Below are 23,133 nucleotides of genomic sequence, written 5' to 3' on the forward strand. Positions count from 1 at the left end.
GTTGTTGTTTTCGGTGTTTATGAATGATATTGATGATGGTATATCAAGTTTAATGTCCAAGTTTGCAGATGATACAAAGGTTGGCAGGGTTGTTAAGGCCACTACTGATGCTATGCTGCTGCAACAGGATCTGGAAAGGTTGAACAGATGGGCTGAGAGGTGGCAAATGAAGTTTAACATTGACAAATGTAAAGTACTACATATGGGAAACAGTAACCCCAGAGCACTGACAGTGGTGGAGAATGAAAAGGACCTGGGGGTAATTGTGCAGGCAGATATGAAGTTCTCTGAGCAGTGCAGACGAGCTGCAAGAGTAGCTCATGGTGTCTTGTCAATGATATACAGGAATTTTTCTAGCAGGGATAAGGAGGTGATTATTCCTTTGCATAACACAATGGTTAGGCCACATCTTGAGTACTGTATACAGGTCTGGAAGCCTCATTTCAAGAAGGATGTAGAGCTGCTGGAGCGGGTACAGAGAAGCGCAACAAGATTAGTGAATGGAACAAAGGGTTGCTCTTACGAAGAAAGGCTTAAGTTTTGCAAATTACAGAGTCTGGAGACTAGGCACCGGCGAGGTGATCTGATAGAGGTGTATAAGGCTTTGAATGGTTTGAGCATGCTCAATGCCAATGGGATTCTTTCTCTTGCTCAGAATAATCACCTGCATAAATTCAAATTGAGGAAGGACGGATGTCGGATAGATGTGCAGAAATTTGCCTTTGGCCAGCGGGTGGTTGGTTGGTGGAACCGACTTCCATCATTTGTTGTTGAAGCTGATAGCCTAAACAAATTTAAGGCTCAACTGGACAGGTATTTCGAACGAACGGAGGGGTGAAATGGGAGTGGTGTGTTTTTTTTTTTTTTTTGGCTGATGTTTGTGACTTGGTTACAGACCAGCTTATATCTATCATAGGCTTTATCATTAATTTCTATGTATCCCATGCATTTTTTTCTCTGCCATATGTCTCATTAGTTCATCTGACATTTATTTAGGCCTAAACCTTGAACAATATTTCTTAGTTGGTATGTAAAGCCTAGTAGTTTCCATGATAAATTCTTTGAGCTTGCTTTCTTGCATCATATGCCTCTACTAATGCTAATGCTAATATTCATATAGCGTCAATTCTATATGGATGTCCAAGCTTATCATAATAGACACATTATCAGCACTAAGTGACAGTTTGTTTGAAGGAATCTCACATTCTCAAGTTAATCAGATGTTCAATATTGACAATGCTTGTTGTCTTCATTCTTCCATAAGTGTATTTTTTTTTGCTGTTTTGCTATAGAGAAAATATTTCTGAAACACGAGCCTGCACGATCAGCACATTGACATACAGACTGATTCTGTGAAAAAAGATACAAATAAACATTCAGCACATATGACGTCACTACATCATGAAATGCATTTATTTTTACATTACATTACATTCCTTCTGCTTGATATGAAAAAAAATCACATCTATGTATGGTACACAAGGGAAACGTGCTACACTTTTCAGATTTTATAATCCATGAAAAATCTTGTATACAGTTTCCTGGAATTTTATGTTATATTTCTATGCAATCTTACTGAAAGACATTGTTAATTAGCTTTGCACTACAAAAGTGCATAAAAAGAGAACAAAAGCAGGCATAATTTTTAGAAGACGAAAGCAAATTGCTTTATTTGAGCCAGAAGATAGAAACATGAACAGACTTCAGCATGAGTGAAGATAACATGCTTAGAATTATCAGCTAGCTTTGAAAATCAGAAGTTCTTTTTCTTAAGTTCATCAATTGTAGGTGGTAGATGACTTTCATCAACCGGTGAAATACCACCACTTTGCTTATTGAGGCTCTAAGTGGTGAAACCCATGTTTAGTCTCTAGAGTAAAGTTTCCGGCATCGCCCCTGTGCCTCGATCAAATTTCCTGGAACAGAAGTTAAACTCACAGGTCTATAATTACTTGTGTCAGCCTTTGATCCTCCTTTATGAATTGGGGTCATATTTTCACATCTCTAGTCAATGGGTACCTCCCCTGAGTCCAAAGAAGCAGCTCTCATAATTATGGCTAAGTGTTTGCTTACATCCTTTGCTGCCTCCTTTAATATAACTGGATAGATCCCATCCACCCCAGGCGCCTTTTTTATGTTTATCCTCAACAATTTCTCCTCCGCTTTCATCTCAGTTATTACAAAATCATCTAGCTCACTGCCAGAGTTTACTTCACCTATGGCATTCCCCTTCCTGAATAACTCCTCATGTGTGAATGCAGATGCAAAATACTCGTTTAGTTTGCTAGCCACCTGAGCAGGATCATCAACAGTTGAACCATCAATATCCAGTGGACCAATCTGATTCATCCCTTTCCTTCTAGAGTTTACATCGGTAAAGAACTCTTTTCTGTTTTTCTTTGCATCCTTTGCCTAGGATTTCTCATAACCTGCCTTTGTCTGCCTAATCTCCTTTGTGACTTGGTTACAGACTAGCTTATATCTATCATAGGCTTTATCATTAATTTCTATGTATCCCATGCATTTTTTTCTCTGCCATATGTCTCATTAGTTCATCTGACATTTATTTAGGCCTAAACCTTGAACAATATTTCTTAGTTGGTATGTAAAGCCTAGTAGTTTCCATGATAAATTCTTTGAATGCTTCCCATTTTGAATTTGCTGTTGGTAACATCATCAGTTGGTCCCACTGTATAGAATTTAAATACTGTCTCAGACCATCATAATCGCCTTTACGAAAGCAAAAACCCTTCCCTTTACCCCCTGATGGTAGTTACCTCTTTGAGTAAATCCCACTTCAGCTTGTTATAATGCAAATATGCCATCACATTGCGAAGTTAAATTCATAATATGAGATGCCAAATGGTGAACAGAATGATACTGTATTTAAATACTGTATTCTGATCACCATTTGGCATCTCTCATATTGTGGAATTAACTTTGCAACTGTGATGGCATGTTTGCATTACCAGGATACCTGCCCACCCACCAATGATAGGCCAACAAGCTTTGAAACAGTACCATCTGGGTGGTGGTGCCCACTGAGAACAAGTAACAGTAGTCTACTCTACTAGAGAAGTTACTTATTCTAAGTAGTGCAATATCTGGTATCGCGTTGTGAAGGTAGCCACAATGAGATAATTAAAATGATGCCTTTACACTATGTATGTAGTTTAATTTTACGAGTTAACTATGGTGTATTTACACCAATATTATATAGTTAATTTAAATGGAATTATGTATTGTGCATTTAGTCTTTAAATGCAGTATCATTCTGTTAAGTCATTAAATGCAGAGAATTTACTTGAACTGGAGGAGACTTCAATGGACACAGTTTTTAAATTCCATCCAGTGGGAACAACTGATAATGTTACCAAGGGTGAATTTTAAAAATTAAATATTCAGGTTAGTACTTAAAGAAGATACTACGACTTTTATATGAACTAAGAGATACTGTTCAAGGCTTAGACCTAATGGATGTCAGAAACTGATAAGACTTGTGTCAGAAGAAAACTACAAGGGATACACATAATTTATCATGTGATATGAAACTACAGTACATATTTTTTTTTTTTTTTTTGGAGCATTAGCAACTAAGGCCATATTGCTCCATGATATGCGGTGGTCATTCCCTGACCTTTCCGCATCCTCCGTATTTGGTGGTGACGGGCTCGAACCCCGGTCTAATCATCAAGAAGCGTGTGCTACGCACTACTGCTCCTTCCCACCTGGTACAGTACATATAAACTAGTCTGCAACCAGTTCACAAAGGAGGTTAGGCAACTGAGGCAGATCATGACTATGGAAAAGATTAAGAGGAAAATAATGCAAAGAAAAGCAGCAAAGACTTTTTCCCCCTTATGTAAACACTAGAATGAAAGGGATGAATCAGATTGCTTTGCTAGATATGAATGGTTTAATCATGGATTATTCTGCTTGAGTTGCTGACAATTGAAATAGGTATTCTGCACCAACATTCACAAACAAGGATTTTTTAGGAAATGGAAAGCTAGAAGTGAACCAATTTTTAACTTGGAGCTGAATGATTTTTGTTAACTGAGAGCAAAATGGAAGAGAAATTGCTGAAGCTAATCCTAAAAATGCACTTTGGATGAATGGGATCTACCCAAATTATATTAAGGGAGGCAGCAAAAGAGGTAACCCTTTAGACATAATTATGAAAGCATCTTTGTATTCAGGGGAGGTCCCTATAGCCTGGAGAAGTGTGAAAGTATCACCAATTCACAAAGGGCAGATCAAAAGCTGGCACAAGTAATTACAGACCTGCTAACTTCTGTTCCAGGGAAAATAATGAGTCACTGGTTAAAGAAGTAATGCAGGACCATCAATGCAAGAATGCAGTCATACTGCAATCACAGTGTGGATTTGTTAAGGGGAAATCTTTTTTAAACAATCTAATCAGATACTATGATGCAGTAACAAAGGAAATGGGTGAAAGAATAGTTTTGACACTGTTCCACATAAAAGAATACTGTACAAATTGGAGCAGTATGGCATTATGTGGAAGCAGCTGCAATGGATAAAGGGATGGTTGAGTGAGAGAAGGCATAGTTGTTATTAGTGGGGATGTCTCTTCTTGGAGGAATGTTTTTAGCAAATCCCCCCCCACATTGATTTCTGGGCCCATTATTATTTTCTATATTTATTAATGATACTGATGAAGGCATATTAAACCGGCAGGATGAAGGCATATTAAACCGGCAGAATTACTTAACAAGTACAGGTCACTGTTGAACAAAAGCCGAGAATTAGGATTGAATTTGAAAGTGTCTGCAATTCTGCCCAGACACGATAGGAGGGAGTATATGATGAGAGCCTTGTCGATCAATTCGGCCCTGGAAAGATTGTGCAAGGCTCACGGGGTAGAATTTTTTTAAGCCTGGACTGTTAACAGGAGAGATTGCTTCTACAGGGATGGGATACACTTAAATAGAAAGGGTGCAAGAATATTTGCTGATGCTATCGAGGCAGTGTTAGGTGGGTCGGAAAACTGCTAGCTTGGGGGGAGACAAAGACCAATAGATTGACAGTAGCCACTGGCAGAGGTGAAAGAGATTCTTGCACTGCTTCTATTAGAATGAGCAGAAGCCTGAAAAACAAGATGCATGATATTTCAGAGACTGCTGGGAGCCATTGCGGTACAAGTAAACACATGGGTTGTGTTAGGGTAGCTAAGAATAGAAATAGGTGCAGGTATACTTGCGTGTACACCAATGCTAGGAGTTATTTGAGCAGTACCTCAAATTCATCAAATAAATTTGATGAATTTGAGGTACTGCTCAAAACATCAAAGGCGGATATTGTTGGGATATCAGAGACATGGTGTCACACAGATATAAGGGATGCAGAACTGCAATTTGGGGAGTACAACGTCTACAGAAAGGATAGACAGGATAGGAAGGGGGAGGGGTTATGCTATTAGTTAAGAAACGCATAAAAACCAAGGAAGTGAAGCCAGTCGACATCGCTGGACAGTGCAGTGTTGAGTCAGTTTGGTGTGACATAAGCATTGGGAGATCAAAATTGAGAGTAGGAGTGTGCTATAGGCCTAATGACTCTGATGAGTATAATAAGAAACTGTACAGGGAAATAGAGTGGGGCAGTAAATCAGAGAGTCTTATAATGGGAGATTTTAATTTCCCAGATATTGACTGGAATTTGGGGGCTGGTCACTCACACACTAGCAGGGCTTTTGTGGATTTATTGGATGATTGTTTTCTACATCAGCATGTTCGGGAGGCAACTAGAGGGAGTAATACTCTTGATTTGATTATCAGTAGTGATTCTTCATGCATTAAGAATCTGCAGATAGAGGAACCACTAGGTGGCAGTGATCACAGTGTGCTGAAGTGGGATTTACTCAAAGAGGTAACTACCATTAGGGGTAAAGGGAAGGGTTATTGCTTCCGTAAAGGCGACTACAATGGACTGAGACAGTATTTAAATTCTATACAGTGGGACCAACTGATGATGTTACCAACAGCAAATTCAAAATGGGAAGCATTCAAAGAACTTATCTTGGAAGCTACTAGGCTTTACATACCAACTAAGAAATATTGTTCAAGGTTTAGGCCAAAATGGATGTCAGATGAACTAATGAGGCATATGGCAGAGAAGAAAAATGCATGGGATACATACTTACAAATTAACACATGACAGAGAAGCCTATGATAGATACAAGTTGATATGCAACCAAGTTACAAAGGAGGTTAGACAGGCGAAGGCAGATTACGAGAAATCCTTGGCGAGGGATGCAAAGAAAAACAGCAAAGAGTTCTTTACTTATGTAAACTCTGGAAGGAAGGGGATGAATCAGATTGGTCCACTTGATATTGATGGGTCAACTGTTGATGATCCTGCTCAGGTAGCTAAAAAACTAAATGAATATTTTGCATCGACATTCACACATGAGGAGTTATTCAGCAAGGGGAATGCCAGAGGTGTATTCAACTCTAGCAGTAAGCTACCGAATCTTGAAATAACTGGGAGTAAAGTGGAGGAGAAACTGTTGAAGATAAACACAAGAAAGGCACCCGGGGTGGATGGGATCTATCCAGTTATATTAAAGGAGGCAGCAAAGGAAGTAAGCAAACCCTTAGCCATAATTATGAGAGCTTCCTTGGACTCAGGGGAGGTACCCATAGACTGGAAATCTGCAAATGTGAACTCAATTCACAAAGGAGGATCAAAGGCTGACACAAGTAATTATAGACCTGTGAGCTTAACTTCTGTTCCAGGAAAATTAATGGAGGCACTGGTTAAAGAAGCACTGCAGGATCATTTAGACAAGACTTCAGTTATAGCTCGGACACAGCATGGTTTTGTTAAGGGGAAGTCTTGCCTGACCAATTTGATTGGATACTATGATGCAGTCACAAAAGAACTGGAATGCAGGGAATAGCTTTGATATTATATACTTGGATCTAAGAAAGGCTTTTGATACTGTTGCACATGGAAGACTGCTGCACAAATTGGAGCAGTGTGACATTGGAGGCAAATTGCTGCTATGGATAAAGGGGTGGTTGAGGGGGAGAAGACAGAGAGTGGTAATCAATGGACACTGCTCATCGTGGACTAATGTTATTAGTGGAGTCCCTCAGAGCTCAGTGTTGGGTCCATTATTGTTTTCTGTATTTATAAATGATATTGATGATGGTATATCAAGCTTAATGTCCAAGTTTGCAGACGATACAAAGGTTGGCAGGGTTGTCAAGGACACTACTGACACTATGCTGCTGCAACAGGATCTGGAAAGGTTGAGCAGATGGGCTGAGAGGTGGCAAATGAAGTTTAACATTGACAAATATAAAGTACTACACATGGGAAACAGCAACCCCAGAGCAACGTATCAACTCTGTGGTACTACACTGACAGTGGTAGAGAATGAAAGGGACTTGGGGGGTAGTTGTGCAGGCAGTGAAGTTCTCTGAGCAGTGCAGATGGGCTGCAAGAGTAGCTCATGGAGTATTGTCAATGTTATACAGGAATTTTTCCAGCAGGGATAAGGAGGTGATTATTCCCTTGTATAAGGCAATGGTCAGGACACACCTAGAGTACTGTATACAGGTCTGGAGGCCTCATTTCAAGAAAGATGTAGAGCTGCTGGAACGAGTACAGAGAAGGGCGACAAGATTAGTGAATGGAACAAAGGGGTGCTCTTACGAAGAAAGGCTTAAGTTTTGCAAATTACAGTTCTGGAGACTACGCACCAGCAAGGTGATCTGATAGAGATGTATAAAGCCTTGACTGGTTTGAGCATGCTCAATGCTGATGGGATGCTTCCTCTAGCTCAGAATAATCACCTGAGAGGGCATAAATTCAAATTGAGGAAAGACAGATGTAGGATAGATGTGCGGAAATTTGCCTTTAGCCAGCGGGTCGTTGGTTGGTGGAACAGACTTCCATCCCTTGTAGTGGTGGTTGATAGCCTAAATAAGTTTAAGGCTCAGCTGGACAGGTATTTTGAACGAACAGAGGGGTGAAGTGGATTTTTTTTTGGTTTTTTTTGGCTGATGCTGCATAAGCTTGCTTTCTTGCATCAAATGCCTCTACTAATGCTAATGCTAATATCTAAGTTTGCGGATGATACAGAGGTTAGCAGGGTAGTTAATCACAGTTATCAGTGTTTGTTACGGAAAAAAGTTCAAGAAAAATTAGGCAGATGGGAATAGGCAATTGAACTGGAAAATCTAGGTAATAATCTAGATCAACCATGTGTTACCACACAGAGTAGTGGAAAATGAAAAACATCTGGGGGTGATTGTGCAGTCAGATATAAAGTTTGTTTGTGCAGTGCAGACAGAATGACAGGACAGCTTATGGGGTTTGCCAATGTGGTATGTAGGAATTTTTCCAGAAAGGATAAGGAGGTGATTATCTCCCTGTACAAGGCCACATCTTAAGTACTGTATAATACATGTCGCCTGGAGGCCTCACTTTAGAAAGGGTGTAGATCTACTGGAATGGGTGCAGAGAAGGGAACAAAAGAGTGCTTCACAGGTGCATAGTCTCCAGACTATGCACCTTCAAAGAGATCTAATTGAGGTACTTAAGGCATTGAATGGATTGAATAAGCTCAATACTAATGGCATTTTTTCTCTTATTCAGACTATACATATGAAGCGGAATAAATTCAAATTGAGAAAGAGTGGTTGCAGAGAGATATGCAGAAATTTGCTGTCAGCTAGCAGGTGATTGAATGTTGGAACAAACTACACTGTGATGCCACTTTATTAGGTACACCCCTGCTGTGCACATAAATGGTCTGTCCCACGCCATTGTAAGTCACATGACCACAGTTGTGGATATAAATGCAGCAGAACAACCTGGCACGTTGGAGGTTCAGTCCCACTGTGCACTTCATCCACAGTTTAGGATATGAGGTAGAAATGTCACCTTATTATTGAATATAAGGCTTGAGCATTTTTTTTCCCTAAGATGCTACTGGAATGATGTTTTGTCTGAGCACCAATACGATTCAAGGTGAAGGTTCTGTTTGCAACAGAAGTGCATGCAGATGCCTTCTGAGGCGAGAAGGCATCTCGCCTCAGAAGGCATCTGCATGCACTTCTGTTGCATGCAGATGCCTTCTGAGGCGAGAATCTGAAACCATTAGCAATTGTTTGAGAATAGAATAGTCAATGGCATGCTGCAATTGCCTTTCAATGACCTGCATATTGCATGATGGTGAAAAGATGCTAAAGTCGTCTAAGACGGACGCATAACAGCCAAAAATGTGCAACTTGGGAAATGTTTGCCGAACTCTCTGCAACAGAACATGATGTAGCCAAGGAGGATGTCTTTGTGTGTGCCAGGTGCAGAGAGTGTCTAGAAATTAGGCATCAACTCAGCATTCTAATGGACATCTATGAGAGCTTGAAGTGTAGAGTAGATGCCTTCGAAGAAATTAGTATGAGGGGCCCGTCAAGCTCTCAACTGCCGAACTCAATGTCAGAGCTCACTATTGTGCATCAGGCAACACAGCAGCAATCTCCAAGGCAGAATGCGCTAGTTCCAAAGGAACTAGTTATTGTTAGTGACTCTATTGTCAGGGAGACGGATAATATATTGTGTAAAAAGGATAGATGGAAGAGGACCAGGGTATGTCTGCCAGGGGCAAAAGCTGACGATGTTGTGAAACATATATCATCTTTTAAGGGCACAAAGGGTGATATTGCTCTACACATTGGGACCAATGACATTAAGAGTAGGAGATCTGCAGATTTACTTAACAAGTACAAGCCAATGTTGCAAAAAAGTCACGAGTTAGGGTTAAATTAGAAAGTGTCTGCAATCCTGCCCAGACACGATAGGAGGGAGTACATGATGATTTCCCTCCAATCAATCAATTTGGCCCTGGAGAGAATGTGCAAAGCTCATGGGGTAAAATGTTTTTCGGCATGGTCTGTGTTGTTAACAGGAAAGACTGCTTCTACAGGGATGGGGATACACTTAAATAGAAATGGTGCAAGAATATTTGCTGATGCCATCGAGGCAGTGTTAGGTGGGTCAGAAAACTGCTAGCTTGGGGGGGAATCACAGACTAAAAGGTTAAACGTAGCCACAGGCAGAGGTGAAGGTGATTCTTTCACTACTTCTATTAGAATAAGCAGCGACCTGAAGAGAGGGTGGTTGAGTGTTTCAGGAACTGATAGCAGTCATCATGAAACAGGTGGGTATGTGGGATGTGTTAGGGTAACTAAGAATAAGAATTGGTTCATATATACCAATGCTAGAAATCTAGTAAATAAATTTGATGAATTTGAAGTGTTGATCAAGACATCAAAGTCTGATATTGTTGGGATATCAGAGACATGGCGTCACACAGATATTAGGAATGCAGAATTGGAATTCGAGTAGTACAATGTGTACAGAAAGGATAGACAGGATAAGAAGGGAGGAGGGGTTATGCTGTTAATTAAGAAAAACATAAAATCAAAAAAAGTGCATCCAGTTGATATAGATGGACAGTTGAGTCAGTTTGGTGTGACATAAGCATTGCGAAAGCAAAAATAAGAGTAGGAATGTGTTACAGGCCTAATCACTGGAACGAGTACAAGGAACAATTGTACAGAGAAATAGTGGGCTAGTAAATCAGAATGTCATATAATGGGAGATTTTAACTTTCCAGATATTGAATGGAACTTGTGGGTTGGTCAAGCGCAGAGTAGTAAGACTTTTGTGGATTTATTGGATGATTGTTTTCTGCAGCAGCATGTTCGAGAGGCAAACAGAGAGGGCAATACTCTTGATCTGGTTATCAGCAGCGATCATTTGTGTATTAAGAATTTGCAGATAAAGGAACCACTAGGTGGCAGTGATTACAGTGTACTGATGTGGGAATTAATTAAAGATGAACTACCATCAAGGCTAAAGGAAAGGGGTTTTGCTTTCGTAAAGGTGACTACAGGGGTCTTAGACAGTTTTAAATTCTGTACAGTGGGATCTACTGATGATGTTACCAAAGTTGAATTCTAGATGGGAAGCCTTCAGAGACTTAATTTTGGAGGCTACTAGGCTTTTCATTCCAACTAAGAAATACTGTTCATGGTTTAGGCCTAAATGGAGATCAGATGAATTAATGAGACTCGTGGCAGAGAAGAAAATGTATGGGATGCATATAAAGTATCAGGTGACACAAAAGCCTATGGCAGGTATAAACTAGTCTGTAATCAAGTCACAAAGAAGTTTAGGCAGGTGAAGGCAGATTACAAGAAATCTTTGGCAAAGGATGCTAAGAAAAACAGCAAGGATTTCTTTACTTATATAAAACATAAAAGGAAGGGGATGAATCAGATTGGTCCACTTAATATCGATGGTTCAACTGTTGAAGATCCTGCTGAGATAGCAAAAAAACAATGAGTATTTTGCATCTACATTCACACACGAGGAGTTAATAAGGATTGAAAATTCCAGAACGTTATCAAATTGTAGCAGGTTGCTTAATGATTTTGTTATACCTGAGAGCAAAATGGAGGAGAAATTGTTGAAGTTAAACATAAGAAAGGCACCTGGTGTGGGTTGGATATTAAAGGAGGCGGCAAAGGAAAGAAGCGAACACTTAGCCTCAAGGGAGGTCTCCATGGACTGGAGATGTTCAAATGTAATTATGAGTAATTACACACCAGTTAGTTTAACTTATGTTCTGGGTAAAATAATGGAGTCACTAGTTAAAGGTGCAATGCAGGATCATCTAGACAAGACTGCAGCAATAAATCAGACACAGCATGGGTTTGTTAAGGGAAAGTCTTGTCTGACAAATTTGATTCGACATTATGATGTAGTTACAAAAGAACAAGATGCAAAAATTGATTTTGATATGATATACTTGGATTTCAGGAAAGCTTTTCACACTGTTGTGCATGGCAGACTACTGTACAAATTGGAGCAGAATGGTATTAAGGGTAAGTTGCTACAAGGATAAAAGGATGGTTGAGTAGGAGAAGACAGAGGGTGGTAATCAATGGGCGCTGCTCTTCATGGACTAATGTTATTAGTGGAGTCCCACAGGGTACGGTGTTGGGTCCACTGTTGTTTCGTATATTTACCAATGATATCGATGAAGGTATATCAGGCTTAGTGTCGAAGTTTGCAGATGATACAAAGGTTGGCAGGGTTGTTAATGACAGTAATGGCGGTGTGCTGATGCAACAGGATCTAGAAAATTTGGGCAGATGGGCTGAGAAGTGGCAACTGAAGTTTAACCTTGACAAATGCAAAGTAATGCATATGGGTAGAAGTAACCCCAGAGAAATGTACCAACTGTGTACTACAGTTAAGGTGGTAGAAAATGAAAAAGATCTGGGAGTAATTGTGCAGTCATATATGAAGTTTTCTGAGCAATGCAGTCTTGCTGCCAGGGCAGGTCACGGGGTTTTTTCAATGATATATAGGAATTTTGCTAGCAGGGAAAAGGAGGTGACTGTCCCTCTGTATAAGCAATGGTCGGGCCACACCTTCAGTACTGCATACAGGTCTGGAGACCTCATTTTAGGAAAGATGTAGATTTGCTTGAGCGTGTACAGAGAAGGGCAACAAGATTGGTGAGGGGAATGAAGGGATCCTCTTACCAAGAGAGGCTTAAGTTCTGCTAATTGCAATGGCTGGAGACTAGGCATTTGCATGGTGATCTGATTGAGGTGTATAAGGCCTTGAATGGGTTGAGCACACGGGATTCTTCCACTTGTTCAGATTACAAACCTAAGGAGGCATAAATTCAAATTAAGGAAAGACAGATGCACAATAGATGTGCGGAAATTTGCCTTTAGCCAGCGGGTGGTTAATTTCTGGAACAATCTTCCATCTGTCATTGTGGAAGTTGATAGGTTAAATATATTTAAGGAGGAACTGGACAAACATTTAGAGGGAATGGCTGTGTAAAAAAAAATTTTTTTTTTTTTTTTGGCTGATGCTGCATAAGCTCATAACACTTGCTTTCTTGCCTCACATGCCACTACTACTACTATACCGAATTCACCTGAACTTGATTATGATTCTGGTTACAGTCACTCTTTTGATAGCAAGCATAACCCCATCCCCTTCCATATTATACTCACCATAATGAGATTCTTTATCCTGTATCTCTGAATGGTGCTGCATCTCCATTAGTCATGCAACATCATATCAGCATTGGCAAAATAGAACTAGTCTCCAAAAGCTCAAACTGATTTAACTTATTTACATTACTCCTGGCCTTACTATACATGCATAAAATCTTGTACCTTTTTAGCTATTTGCAACTCTGATACATCCCTGGTATGTGACTGCTGGTGACTTTTTTCCACCTAGTTTAATTATGCTTTCTGTGCATAAGGTAATTATAGGTTAGACATTAGTACCCATACAGTAGGTACAAGTGTGATTTTGACTCATGTCACTAACCTGCTTCAGTCCAATGCCCCTCCACCCGAATTAGCAGTTTCCCTGAAGCTTTAAAGCATTCATAATGAGACTAGCAAAAAATCTTGTATTCTCCTTTGTTCAAATGAATTCTACCTTTACAAAACACATTTCTGGTGACTCTATTGTCAGGGAGACAAGGAATATACTATGTAAGGATAGGTGGAACAGGACAGGTGTTTGTCTGCCAGGGGCAAAAGTTGATGATGTTGTAGAGTAGATATCTTTTAAGGGCACAAAAGCTGATATTGTTGTACACATTGGAACTAATGGCATTAAGAGTAAGAGTCTGCAGATTTACTCAACAAGCACAGGTCAAGGTTAAAAAAAATTGTGAGTTGGGGTTGAATGTGAAAGTGTCTGTAATGCTGCCCAGACACAATAGGAGGGAGTACATGATGAGAGCCTTGTCGATCAATTCGGCCCTGGAGAGATTGTGCAAGGCTCAAGGGATAGAATTTTTTTCAGTCTGGTCTATGCTTGTTGACAGTAGAGACTGCTTCTACAGGGATGGAGTACACATAAATAGAAATGGTGCAAGAATATTTGCTGATGCTCTCGAGGCAGATTTAGGTGGGTTGGAAAACTGCTATCTTGAGGGTGGGGGTACACAGACTAAAAGTATAACAGTGGCCGCAGGCAGAGGCAAAAGTGATCCTTGCACTGCTTCTATTAGAATGAGCAGCAGTCTGGAAAGCAAGGTAATGGTGATTTCCAGGACTGCTGGGAGTCAGTGGAACAAGTTAGTTTGTTAGGTTTTATTGGCACATTAGCAACTAAGGCTATAATGCGCCAAGTGGAACAAGTAAATACATGTAAACTTGCATGTACACCAATGCTAGGAGTATAGTTAATAAATTTGATGAGCTTGAAGTGCCAGTCAAGACATCAAAGGCAGATATAAGCAGTGCAGAATTGGAATTTGGGGAGAACAATGTGTACAGGAAAGATAGACACAGGACAGGAAGGGAGGAGGAGTTATGCTGTTAATTAAGAAAAACAAAATCAAAAGAAGTGCATCCAGTTGATATAGATGAACAGTGCACTGTTGATTCAGTTCGGTGTGACATAAGCACTGTAAAAGCAAAAATAACAGTAGGAGTGTGTTGTAGGTACAATGTACAATTGTACGGAGAAGTAGAGTGGGCTAGTAAATCAGGATGTCTTATAATGGGGGATTTTAACTTCCCAGATATTGACTGGAACTTGTGGGGTGGTCGCAAACTAAAGACTTTTGTGGATTTACTGGATGACTGTTTTGTAAAGCAACGTGATCAAGAGGCAACCAGAGAGTGTAATATTCTTGATCTGATTACCAGCAGTGATTCTTCATGCATTAAGTGTGTGTGTGTGTGTGTGTGTGTGTGTGTGTGTGTGTGTGTGTGTGTGTTTGGTTTTTAGGAGCATTAGCAACTAAGGCCATATTGCTGCGGGGATATGCGGTGGTCATTCCCTGACCTTTCTGCATCCTCCGTATTTGGTGGTCACGGATTCGAACCCCCGGTCTAATCAAGAAGTGTGTGCTACACACTGCTGCTCCTGCCCAACTGGCTACGGTGGTGCCTTATGCATTAAGAATTTGCAGATAAAGGAACCACTGAGTGATAGTCATCACAATGTACTGATGTGGGAATTAATTAAAGATGTAACCACCATCAAGGCTAAAGGGAAGGGGTTTTCCTTTCGTAAAGGTGACTACGGGGGTCATAGACAGTTTTTAAATTCTGTACAGTGGGATCAACTGATGATGTTACTAATGTTGAATTCTAAATGGGAAGCCTTCAGGGACTTAATTTTGGAGGCTACTAAGCTTTTCATTCCAACTAAGAAATATTGTTCAAGGTTTAGGCCTAAATGGATGCCAGATGAATTAATGAAGCTCGTGGCAGAGAAGAAAAATGTATGGGATGCATATAAAGTATCAGGTGACTCAGAAGCCTATGGCAGGTATAAACTGATCTGTAATCAAGTCACAAAGGAGTTTAGGCAGATGAAGGCAGATTACGAGAAATCTTTGGCAAAGGACGCAAAGAAAAACAGCAAAGAGTTCTTGACTTATGTAAACTCTAGACGGAAAGGGATGACTCAGATTGGACCACTTAACACAGTTGGGTTGACTATTGATGATCATACTCAGGTAGCTGATAAACTGAATGAGTATTTTGCATCTACATTCACACATGAGGAGTTATTCAATGAGGGGAGTGCCAGAAGTTTATCAACCTCTAACAGGGAGCTAAGTGATTTTGTAATAACTGAGAGCAAAGTGGAGGAGAAATTGTTGAAGTTAAACATAAGGAAGACACCTGGGGTGGATGAGATCTATCTAATTAGATTAAAAGAGGCAGCAAAGGAAGGTTTTTTTTTTTTTTTTTTTTGTTAGTTATTGGCGTAGTGGCTTCTGTGGCCATAATACACCTCCCTAGGTTTTTGCAGTACTATGATCCAAGCGGGAGGCAGGATTCAAACCCGCGAAATTTGGGTTACCAAGCAGGCACTTTACCCACCCGGCTAGCCCGCTCAGCTAACAAAGGAAGTAAGCAAACCCTCAGCCATAATTATGAGAGCTTCCTTGGACTCAGGGGAGGTCTCCCATGGACTAGAGGTGTGCAAATGTATCACCTATTCGCAAGGGGGGGTTCAAAAGGTCACACAAGTAACTTGTTGTTTGGTTTTTTTTTTAGGAGCATTAGCAACTAAGGCCATATTGCTCCGGGATATGCGGTGGTCATTCCCTGACCTTTCCGCATCCTCCGTATTTGGTGGTGACGAGCTCGAACCTCGGTCTAATCAAGAAGCGTGTGCTACGCACTGCTGCTCCTTCCTACCTGGCTACGGAGGCGCCTACACACACACACACACACACACAAGTATCTACAGCCCTGTTAGTTTAACTTGTGTTCCAGGGAAAATAATGAAATCACTGGGTTAAAGAAGCATTGCAGGATCATCTAGACAAGACTGCAGTAATAGTTAAGACAACATGGGTTTTTTAAAGCAAGGTCTTGTCTGACCAATTTCATTGGTTACTATGATGTGGTCACAAAGGAACAGAATGCCAAAAATAATTTTGATATCCTATACTTGGATTTCAGGAAAGCTTTTGATACTGTTCCACACAGAAGACTGCTGTATAAATTAGAGAGGTATGGCATTAAGGGTAAGTTGCTACAATGGATAAAGGGATGGTTGAGTGGAAGATGACAGAGTGGTAATCAATGGATACTGCTCTTCGTGGACAAATGTTATTAGTGGAGTTCTCCAGGGTTCAGTGTTGTTTTGTATATTTATCAATGATATTGATGAAGGTATATATCAGGTTTAATGTCCAAGTTTACAGTGATACAAAGGTTGGCAGGGTTGTTAACGACAGTAAAGACAGTATGCCACTCCAACTGGATCTAGATAATTTGGGCAAATGGGCTGAGAAGTGGCAACTGAATTTTAACATTGACAAATGCAGAGTACTGCATATCGGTAGCAATAACGAAAGAGAAATGTACCAACTGTGTGGTACTACACTCAGAGAAGTGGAAAAGACCTGGGGATAATTGTGCAATCAAATATGAAGTTTGCTGAGCAGTGCAGATGGGCTTCAAGGGCAGGTCATGGAGTCTTGTCAATGATATATAGCAGGAGTGGCCAACTTAACTTGTGATGCGATCTACTTTTTTCTTTCAAAATGTGCCACGATCTACCATCTCAAAAATTTCATTGCACAAATCGAAGGATAACTGTATATTTAAAATTCGTCGTGACAGACCGAAATTAAATCCGCGATTGACTCGTTGGCCACCCCTGATATATAGGAATTTTGCTAGCAGGGACAGAGCGGTGATCATCCCATTATACAAGGCAATGGTTTGGCCACACCTAGAGTACCATGTACAGGTCTGGAGTCCTCATTTTAGGAAGAATGCAGTGTTGCTAGAATGAGTACAAAGAAGGGCAACAAGATTGGTGAGGGGAACTAAGGGGGTGCTCTTACCAAGAAAGGCTCAAGGTCTGCAAATTGCAGGGCCTGGAGAGTAGGCACCTGTGAGGTGATCTGACTGAGGTGTATAAAGCCTTGAATGGGTTGAGCAAGCTGAATGCTGATGGGATTCTTCTTGCTCAAATTAAGAACCTGATGGGGCACAGTTTCAAATTGAGGAAAGACAGTTGTAGAATAGATGTGCGGAAATTTTTCCTTTAGCCAGTGGATAGTTGATTGCTGGAACAGACTTCCATCTGTTGTTGTGGAAGTTGATAGCTTAAATAAATTTAAGGCTGAGCTGGACAGACATTTGGAACAAATGGAGGGGTGAAATGGGAGGGTTTTTTTTTTTTTGGCTGATGCTGCATAAGCTTGTTTTCTTGCATCGTATGCCTCTACTAATGCTAATTTCTTGTGTTAACCAGGGCAGGCAACACTGAGAAAAATTCCTCCCCATAAACCTTGCACTCAAGTATAGAGTTAATCTAGAAGGCTTTTATCATATAATACCTCTTATGACATTTGAACAGAATTACAGACAGAAACATTTTATCTGTTCTCACTACATTTTTCCAGCATACATTTCTTGACTTATGTCATTAGTAGCTACATGGTTGGCCATATCAACAATAATTTTTGCAATTTGTGTATTATGTCTATACAAGTGTGTACATGGAACTATTTCCATGCCATGCAGCCTAAAAATCTCTCTCTCTCTCATCAGCTAACTGCAGCCTCGATTGAATAGTCATTAAGAATTTCTTTATCTTATGACACGTTCCTAATCCAGACCTCCCCAAATGAGTGAAAATGGTGAACCCAGTATACTAGTATGGATAGCTACATAAAGACTAAAATGGGAAAGAATATCTTAACTGTGAAGAAGTTAAGGATTTCTCTTCACACTAGACACAAATTTCACTTACCAATATACTCATTTAAAACAGTCTACAAGTAGCTAAATGGAAATTATTACTTTTTTATTTAAACAAAAATAAAAATATAGATAGTATTTAAATAAATTTTGAAAATAATTTTTAAGTGTATAATATCAGCTTACTCTCAAATGAAGCAACTCTTTTGCTCATAAGACTATAACAAACTGCTGCTGCTGCTTCATTATCTGTATGAGGGGTAGTTAATTTCCTCTCAAAGATATCACCTAGTTGTGAGCCTGAAAGTGAGTATAATAAATTTAAGAAAAACATTTGTTTTTCTTTACAATAATATATAGTTTTTTATACAGGAACAAAAAACAATTTTTACTTTTATTGGAGTTGCTTTTATTTAAAAGATGTTTATATGAAAGAGTTTTTAACTCAATTAAGAAAGGAGTATAAGTTTTCAATAAGATATCTGTTTCAACAAGTTACAATAATGAAATATGTTTATCTTGTATCAACAGCAGAAAACATTTAATAAATATTTGTTATTTCTGTTTATTCAACAATCCTTCTATATCGGAATATAGTGTTATGATAATCTCCAAATATGCTTCTATTTCCTTATATTGTTAATCTGTTTTCATATGTTGGCATATTTCATAATGATCAGCATTATAAATGCATTCATACATGCATTATACAGTAAACCCTCAATTTAACGGACCCCGATATAATGGATTTCGGATTTAAACTGACTGGACAAATAATAATACAGTAATGTACATATTAATTGCAACCACATTATTTTTTTAGGTTATACAAAACTTGTGTTATTACTAATTAAAAATTAATAATAATTACATATTTCTTATTGATTTGATAATTATCTATTTTTATAATCAAATTCAGGAAATTGTTTTTCATTCTTTCTGAAAACATGTTCAAATAACTGTTTTCCCAGATTACAGATAAGAGCAGGTGGTGACTTGCAAGATGAACGTGAATCGGGACACTAAACTGCAGGTCTACCGACTTACTTTGTTTCTGTTTTGGTGTGTGCCTCAAGTGCGGTCAGGTTGTATACAGTGTTTCTGTGATTTCTGTATTGGCTGTAAATAATTTTGCAATCCTTACAATTTAAAATGGCATCAAGTGATAGAGAAGTTAAAAGAAAGTGTGTGAACTTAAATGTGGCACAGAAATTAGAGCTAATTGAGAAATTAGGATAAGGCTTCTCAGTAGTACGTGTTTGTGAAATTTATGGCATGAAAAAAAAAACAACTGTTTCTGATATCCGTAAATCAAAGGCCAAATCGCAACATAATTTTATATTGTACAGTACTGTATATTGTATTAAAGCTTTTTTTTTTTTACATTAAGAACAATAAAAAATGAGCCCACCAGGTTACATTCAATTTAATGGACTTTCGGCATTAACGGACACCCCTTCTCCCCTATTAGTCCGTTAAATCGAGGGTTTACTGTACTTAACTATTGTTCAAGCCATCTTTGGCTTTAATTTGCCTTCTAACATGGCATTTAAACAGCCCATCTAATCTTGCTTTTCAAAATAGTTTTGATTCTACAGCGTTTTTTAAAAATTGAAACAAATGAAAAGTTTTTACTAAATCGGATACATTATACCATGCTTAAGGAAATGTTGCAAATCATAATAAGTAGAGCTTATGAGGTGCCTACATACTGGAAAAAATAAAAAATACAAATTAAAATAAACTTAAAAATTCAGAATAAGGTTACAGTTACCCAAGGAAGCACATCAGGACAACTGCTGGTGGGAACAAGCTAAAAAACTACACTGAATAAACACAGACACACTTAAATTGATCTTTGAGGCTGTCGCTGACATCTCTCAGATATGATAAGCTGTGTTTGCTGCCCGGGAGTTTAAAACGCTAATGCAACTGATATTCCAGTGACACTCAAGCCAAGTGGACCTAATTTCAGCAAAGTTTGGTCAGTCTATCACAGCCAAATCCTACGCTTACACCTTCACGAGGGTGGGACTGTTAGTAACCCTGAGTTATTTCTGTTTATTAAATGTTTTCTGTTATTGATACAAGATAAACATGATTAATTATTGTAACTTGTTGAAACTGATATACTATTTAAAACTTATATATACACCTTTCTTAATTGAGTTAAAAACCGAGGTGTGATGCCCACACCACATGGAGGAATGTCGCCCCCTCTGTGTTACCAGGCAATACTAGGAGGAAGATGACTCTCATTAACTAGTGCAATACCACCACTTTGCTTATGGAGGATTGAAGTGGTGGAACAAATGTTCAGTCTCCAGAACAAAGCTCCAGCAATCCCCCATCTTTTTCATCATGAAGTATGCGTGATGTCTTTATAGATGATAATGGACTTCATTATGAGATCCAATCTTCCTTACATTTCAAATGTACGGCTCGAAAATATTGTTCGCAGGACAACAGCAGATAGTTCACCAGACCGAACCTACTAGTAACTATCTACGAGGCTTCTGGATCAGCTAGTGTATAATCTTGCTGCCTCTACTCTGCCAGACAGTGACTGGTGGGAGAATGAGTAGTATGTATGTTGGGGGGCACTGTCAAGGAAACGTTATGTCAAGGAGCTGGGTATATCCTTACAATGTGAATGCCATATCCAAAAATTTCATTACTTCATACAGCATGTCCTTGCCATTTTTACTTACTTCAGAACACACCATGAATTGTCAAAATAATAGAACAAACTTATCGACAAAAAGATCTAAACCTCCCAAATACTTCCTTGTCTCTGTTCTAATTTCAATGATGTCCATTTTCACTTACAATCTACCAAACTCCACATACTTTCTCTGAGATGAAAGAGTTTTATAGAATATATCAGTTGATTCAACCACTGCTCATCTCAGTTGTCCACATTATTTGCTGAATAATTCCTATTGCTTCGAAGGTGGTACTTGTGCATATGCCCTTTCTGATATTCCCTGTCAGAGACTTGGTAATTTGAAATCTCCTCCTTTCAATCTTCAGTGGCTTAAAATCGCTCTACCAGATTCTGTCAAATTCATAAATAAAATAAATAAATAAATTTTCTGTTTATACTCCGGCACGACAACCAAGTCAGTAGAGTTTACAATAAATCGTCAATACAAATATTTATCGTATTTAGTAGTCACGGGCTTGAACCCCGGTCCACTCAAGGAACGCGTGCTATGCACTCTCGCTCCTGACCACTGGGCTACGTCAGGCCTAATCTGTTGCCTCTATCATTCTCCCAACACCACCAATCACTTAGAACTCTTTGACTTGAAACTTGACTTTCCCCAGTACAACTTTGCTAACAGTGAAGTAATTTGCTTGGTGATTTTATTGTTCACCAACTCCAGCTGGCTACCATTTTATAGACAAACAACCCCCAGCTGTCAAAGATGCTGAAGCTTTTGCAATTGCTAATGACTTTGTACAGGGGTCATAAGCAATTGCAAATTAATTTAACTACACAAATACTAGACAATTCTAACCACGCAGCCAACACACTTGATCTTTTTTTTCCAAACAACCTTCTAAATACATGGTTGAGGTAAGTGATCCTCTAGGCACCTCGGATCACAACTTGGTGATGGTCTCTTCTCAATGGAGCCTTTCTCTCATGTTGTTTGGCATGAAAAGAATGCAAAATGGAATGAGCTGCGAGGTTTTTTTTCTTTTCTTGGTTGGATTACTGTTTCAAATCTTCTGATGTCAATGTTTGCTCAGAGTGTCAGTGAAATTATTCTTGTAGGGATGAAATCCTTTATTCCACATTCCACCTTAACAGCTCATCCTTTATCTAAATTTTGGTTTTCCAATAAATGTGAAAGGGTGGTTCAAGAGAAGAATTTTGCATATTGTAATTGGCTTGTATCCAAATCTCCAGGTTCATTTTCTGCCTACAACAAAGCTCACAACAGTTGTAAAGCAGTTATTAATCAGTCCAAACTAGATTTCGAACAGGCTAAGAGTAGAAAACTTGCTTCTTGTCCAAATTGTAGCCAAGCATTCTGGTTTTCCATCAAAAGGATATCAGAAAGATTTTAATCAGTCTTGATGCTAAGACATCTTACAGTCTTGATGGTATTTCTCCTTTTCTGTTTTGCCTTTTTTTCACTTTCTTATTCCAAAGGTGTTTTTCTTTCTGCTTGGAAATTTGCTCATATCCAGCCAGTTCCTGAAGAGGATGACAAATCCCTCCCATCTAATTATTATCCCTTTGCACTTACTTTGACTCTTTCTAAAGTAATGGAAAAATCAATTAACTGCCAACTCTTAAACTATCTAGAAACCTTCCATCTGTTCAACAATCACCAGTATGGATTTCATCACTGTTTGAAAACCATGTCAATCCACTGGTGGTATGCTGGCTTACGTTACTCACCTATTCATCGTTACTCACACATATTCAATGGAAAATTTTAATGAAACTCAAGCAGGTTTGCCAAAATAAAAAACAGTTGATTTGCCAACAGTTTTTTGTAATTGGGTATCCAGTTTTTTCTTTCTCACTGCTCACTGGAGGTGATGGTAGATGGATCTCTCTCTTCTAACTTCTCCACTAAAATAGGTGTTTCCCAAGGTTCAGTTCTTTCTGCAACTCTTTTCCTCTTGTATATTAATGACCTTCTTCTATTGACCAGAAATTCAATCCATAGTTTTGCTGATGATAGCACATTGCATTCCACCTTCCAGTTTGAGAAACCTTGCCCTGCTCAAACAGGGCAAAGTTTCGTCGGGTAATTCTCTGGTGGGGCAAAGATAACTAGTTGATTCCAATCCATCTAAAACATGGTCCGGTTTTAAATCCACAGAAAGCATTCTTCTGCTC

The 23,133-nt window shown here is 39.1% G+C and overlaps 1 protein-coding gene across 1 annotated transcript in view; it reads right to left on the reverse strand.

Annotated features, from left to right (window-relative positions):
* LOC150089582 (kinesin-like protein KIF14) overlaps positions 1–23,133 on the reverse strand; it is a 194,181-nt gene that overhangs the window by 18,031 nt on the left and 153,017 nt on the right. The window contains exon 9 of the mRNA XM_090390039.1: positions 18,456–18,569. Coding sequence (XP_090246165.1) covers positions 18,456–18,569 — 114 coding nt within the window. The remainder of the gene's footprint in view (positions 1–18,455; positions 18,570–23,133) is intronic.

The sequence above is a fragment of the Mastigoproctus giganteus genome, chromosome 2 (genome assembly GCF_048544385.1).
Source record: "Mastigoproctus giganteus isolate SK-2022 chromosome 2, ASM4854438v1, whole genome shotgun sequence".
NCBI classification, from domain to species: Eukaryota; Metazoa; Arthropoda; class Arachnida; order Uropygi; family Thelyphonidae; genus Mastigoproctus; species Mastigoproctus giganteus.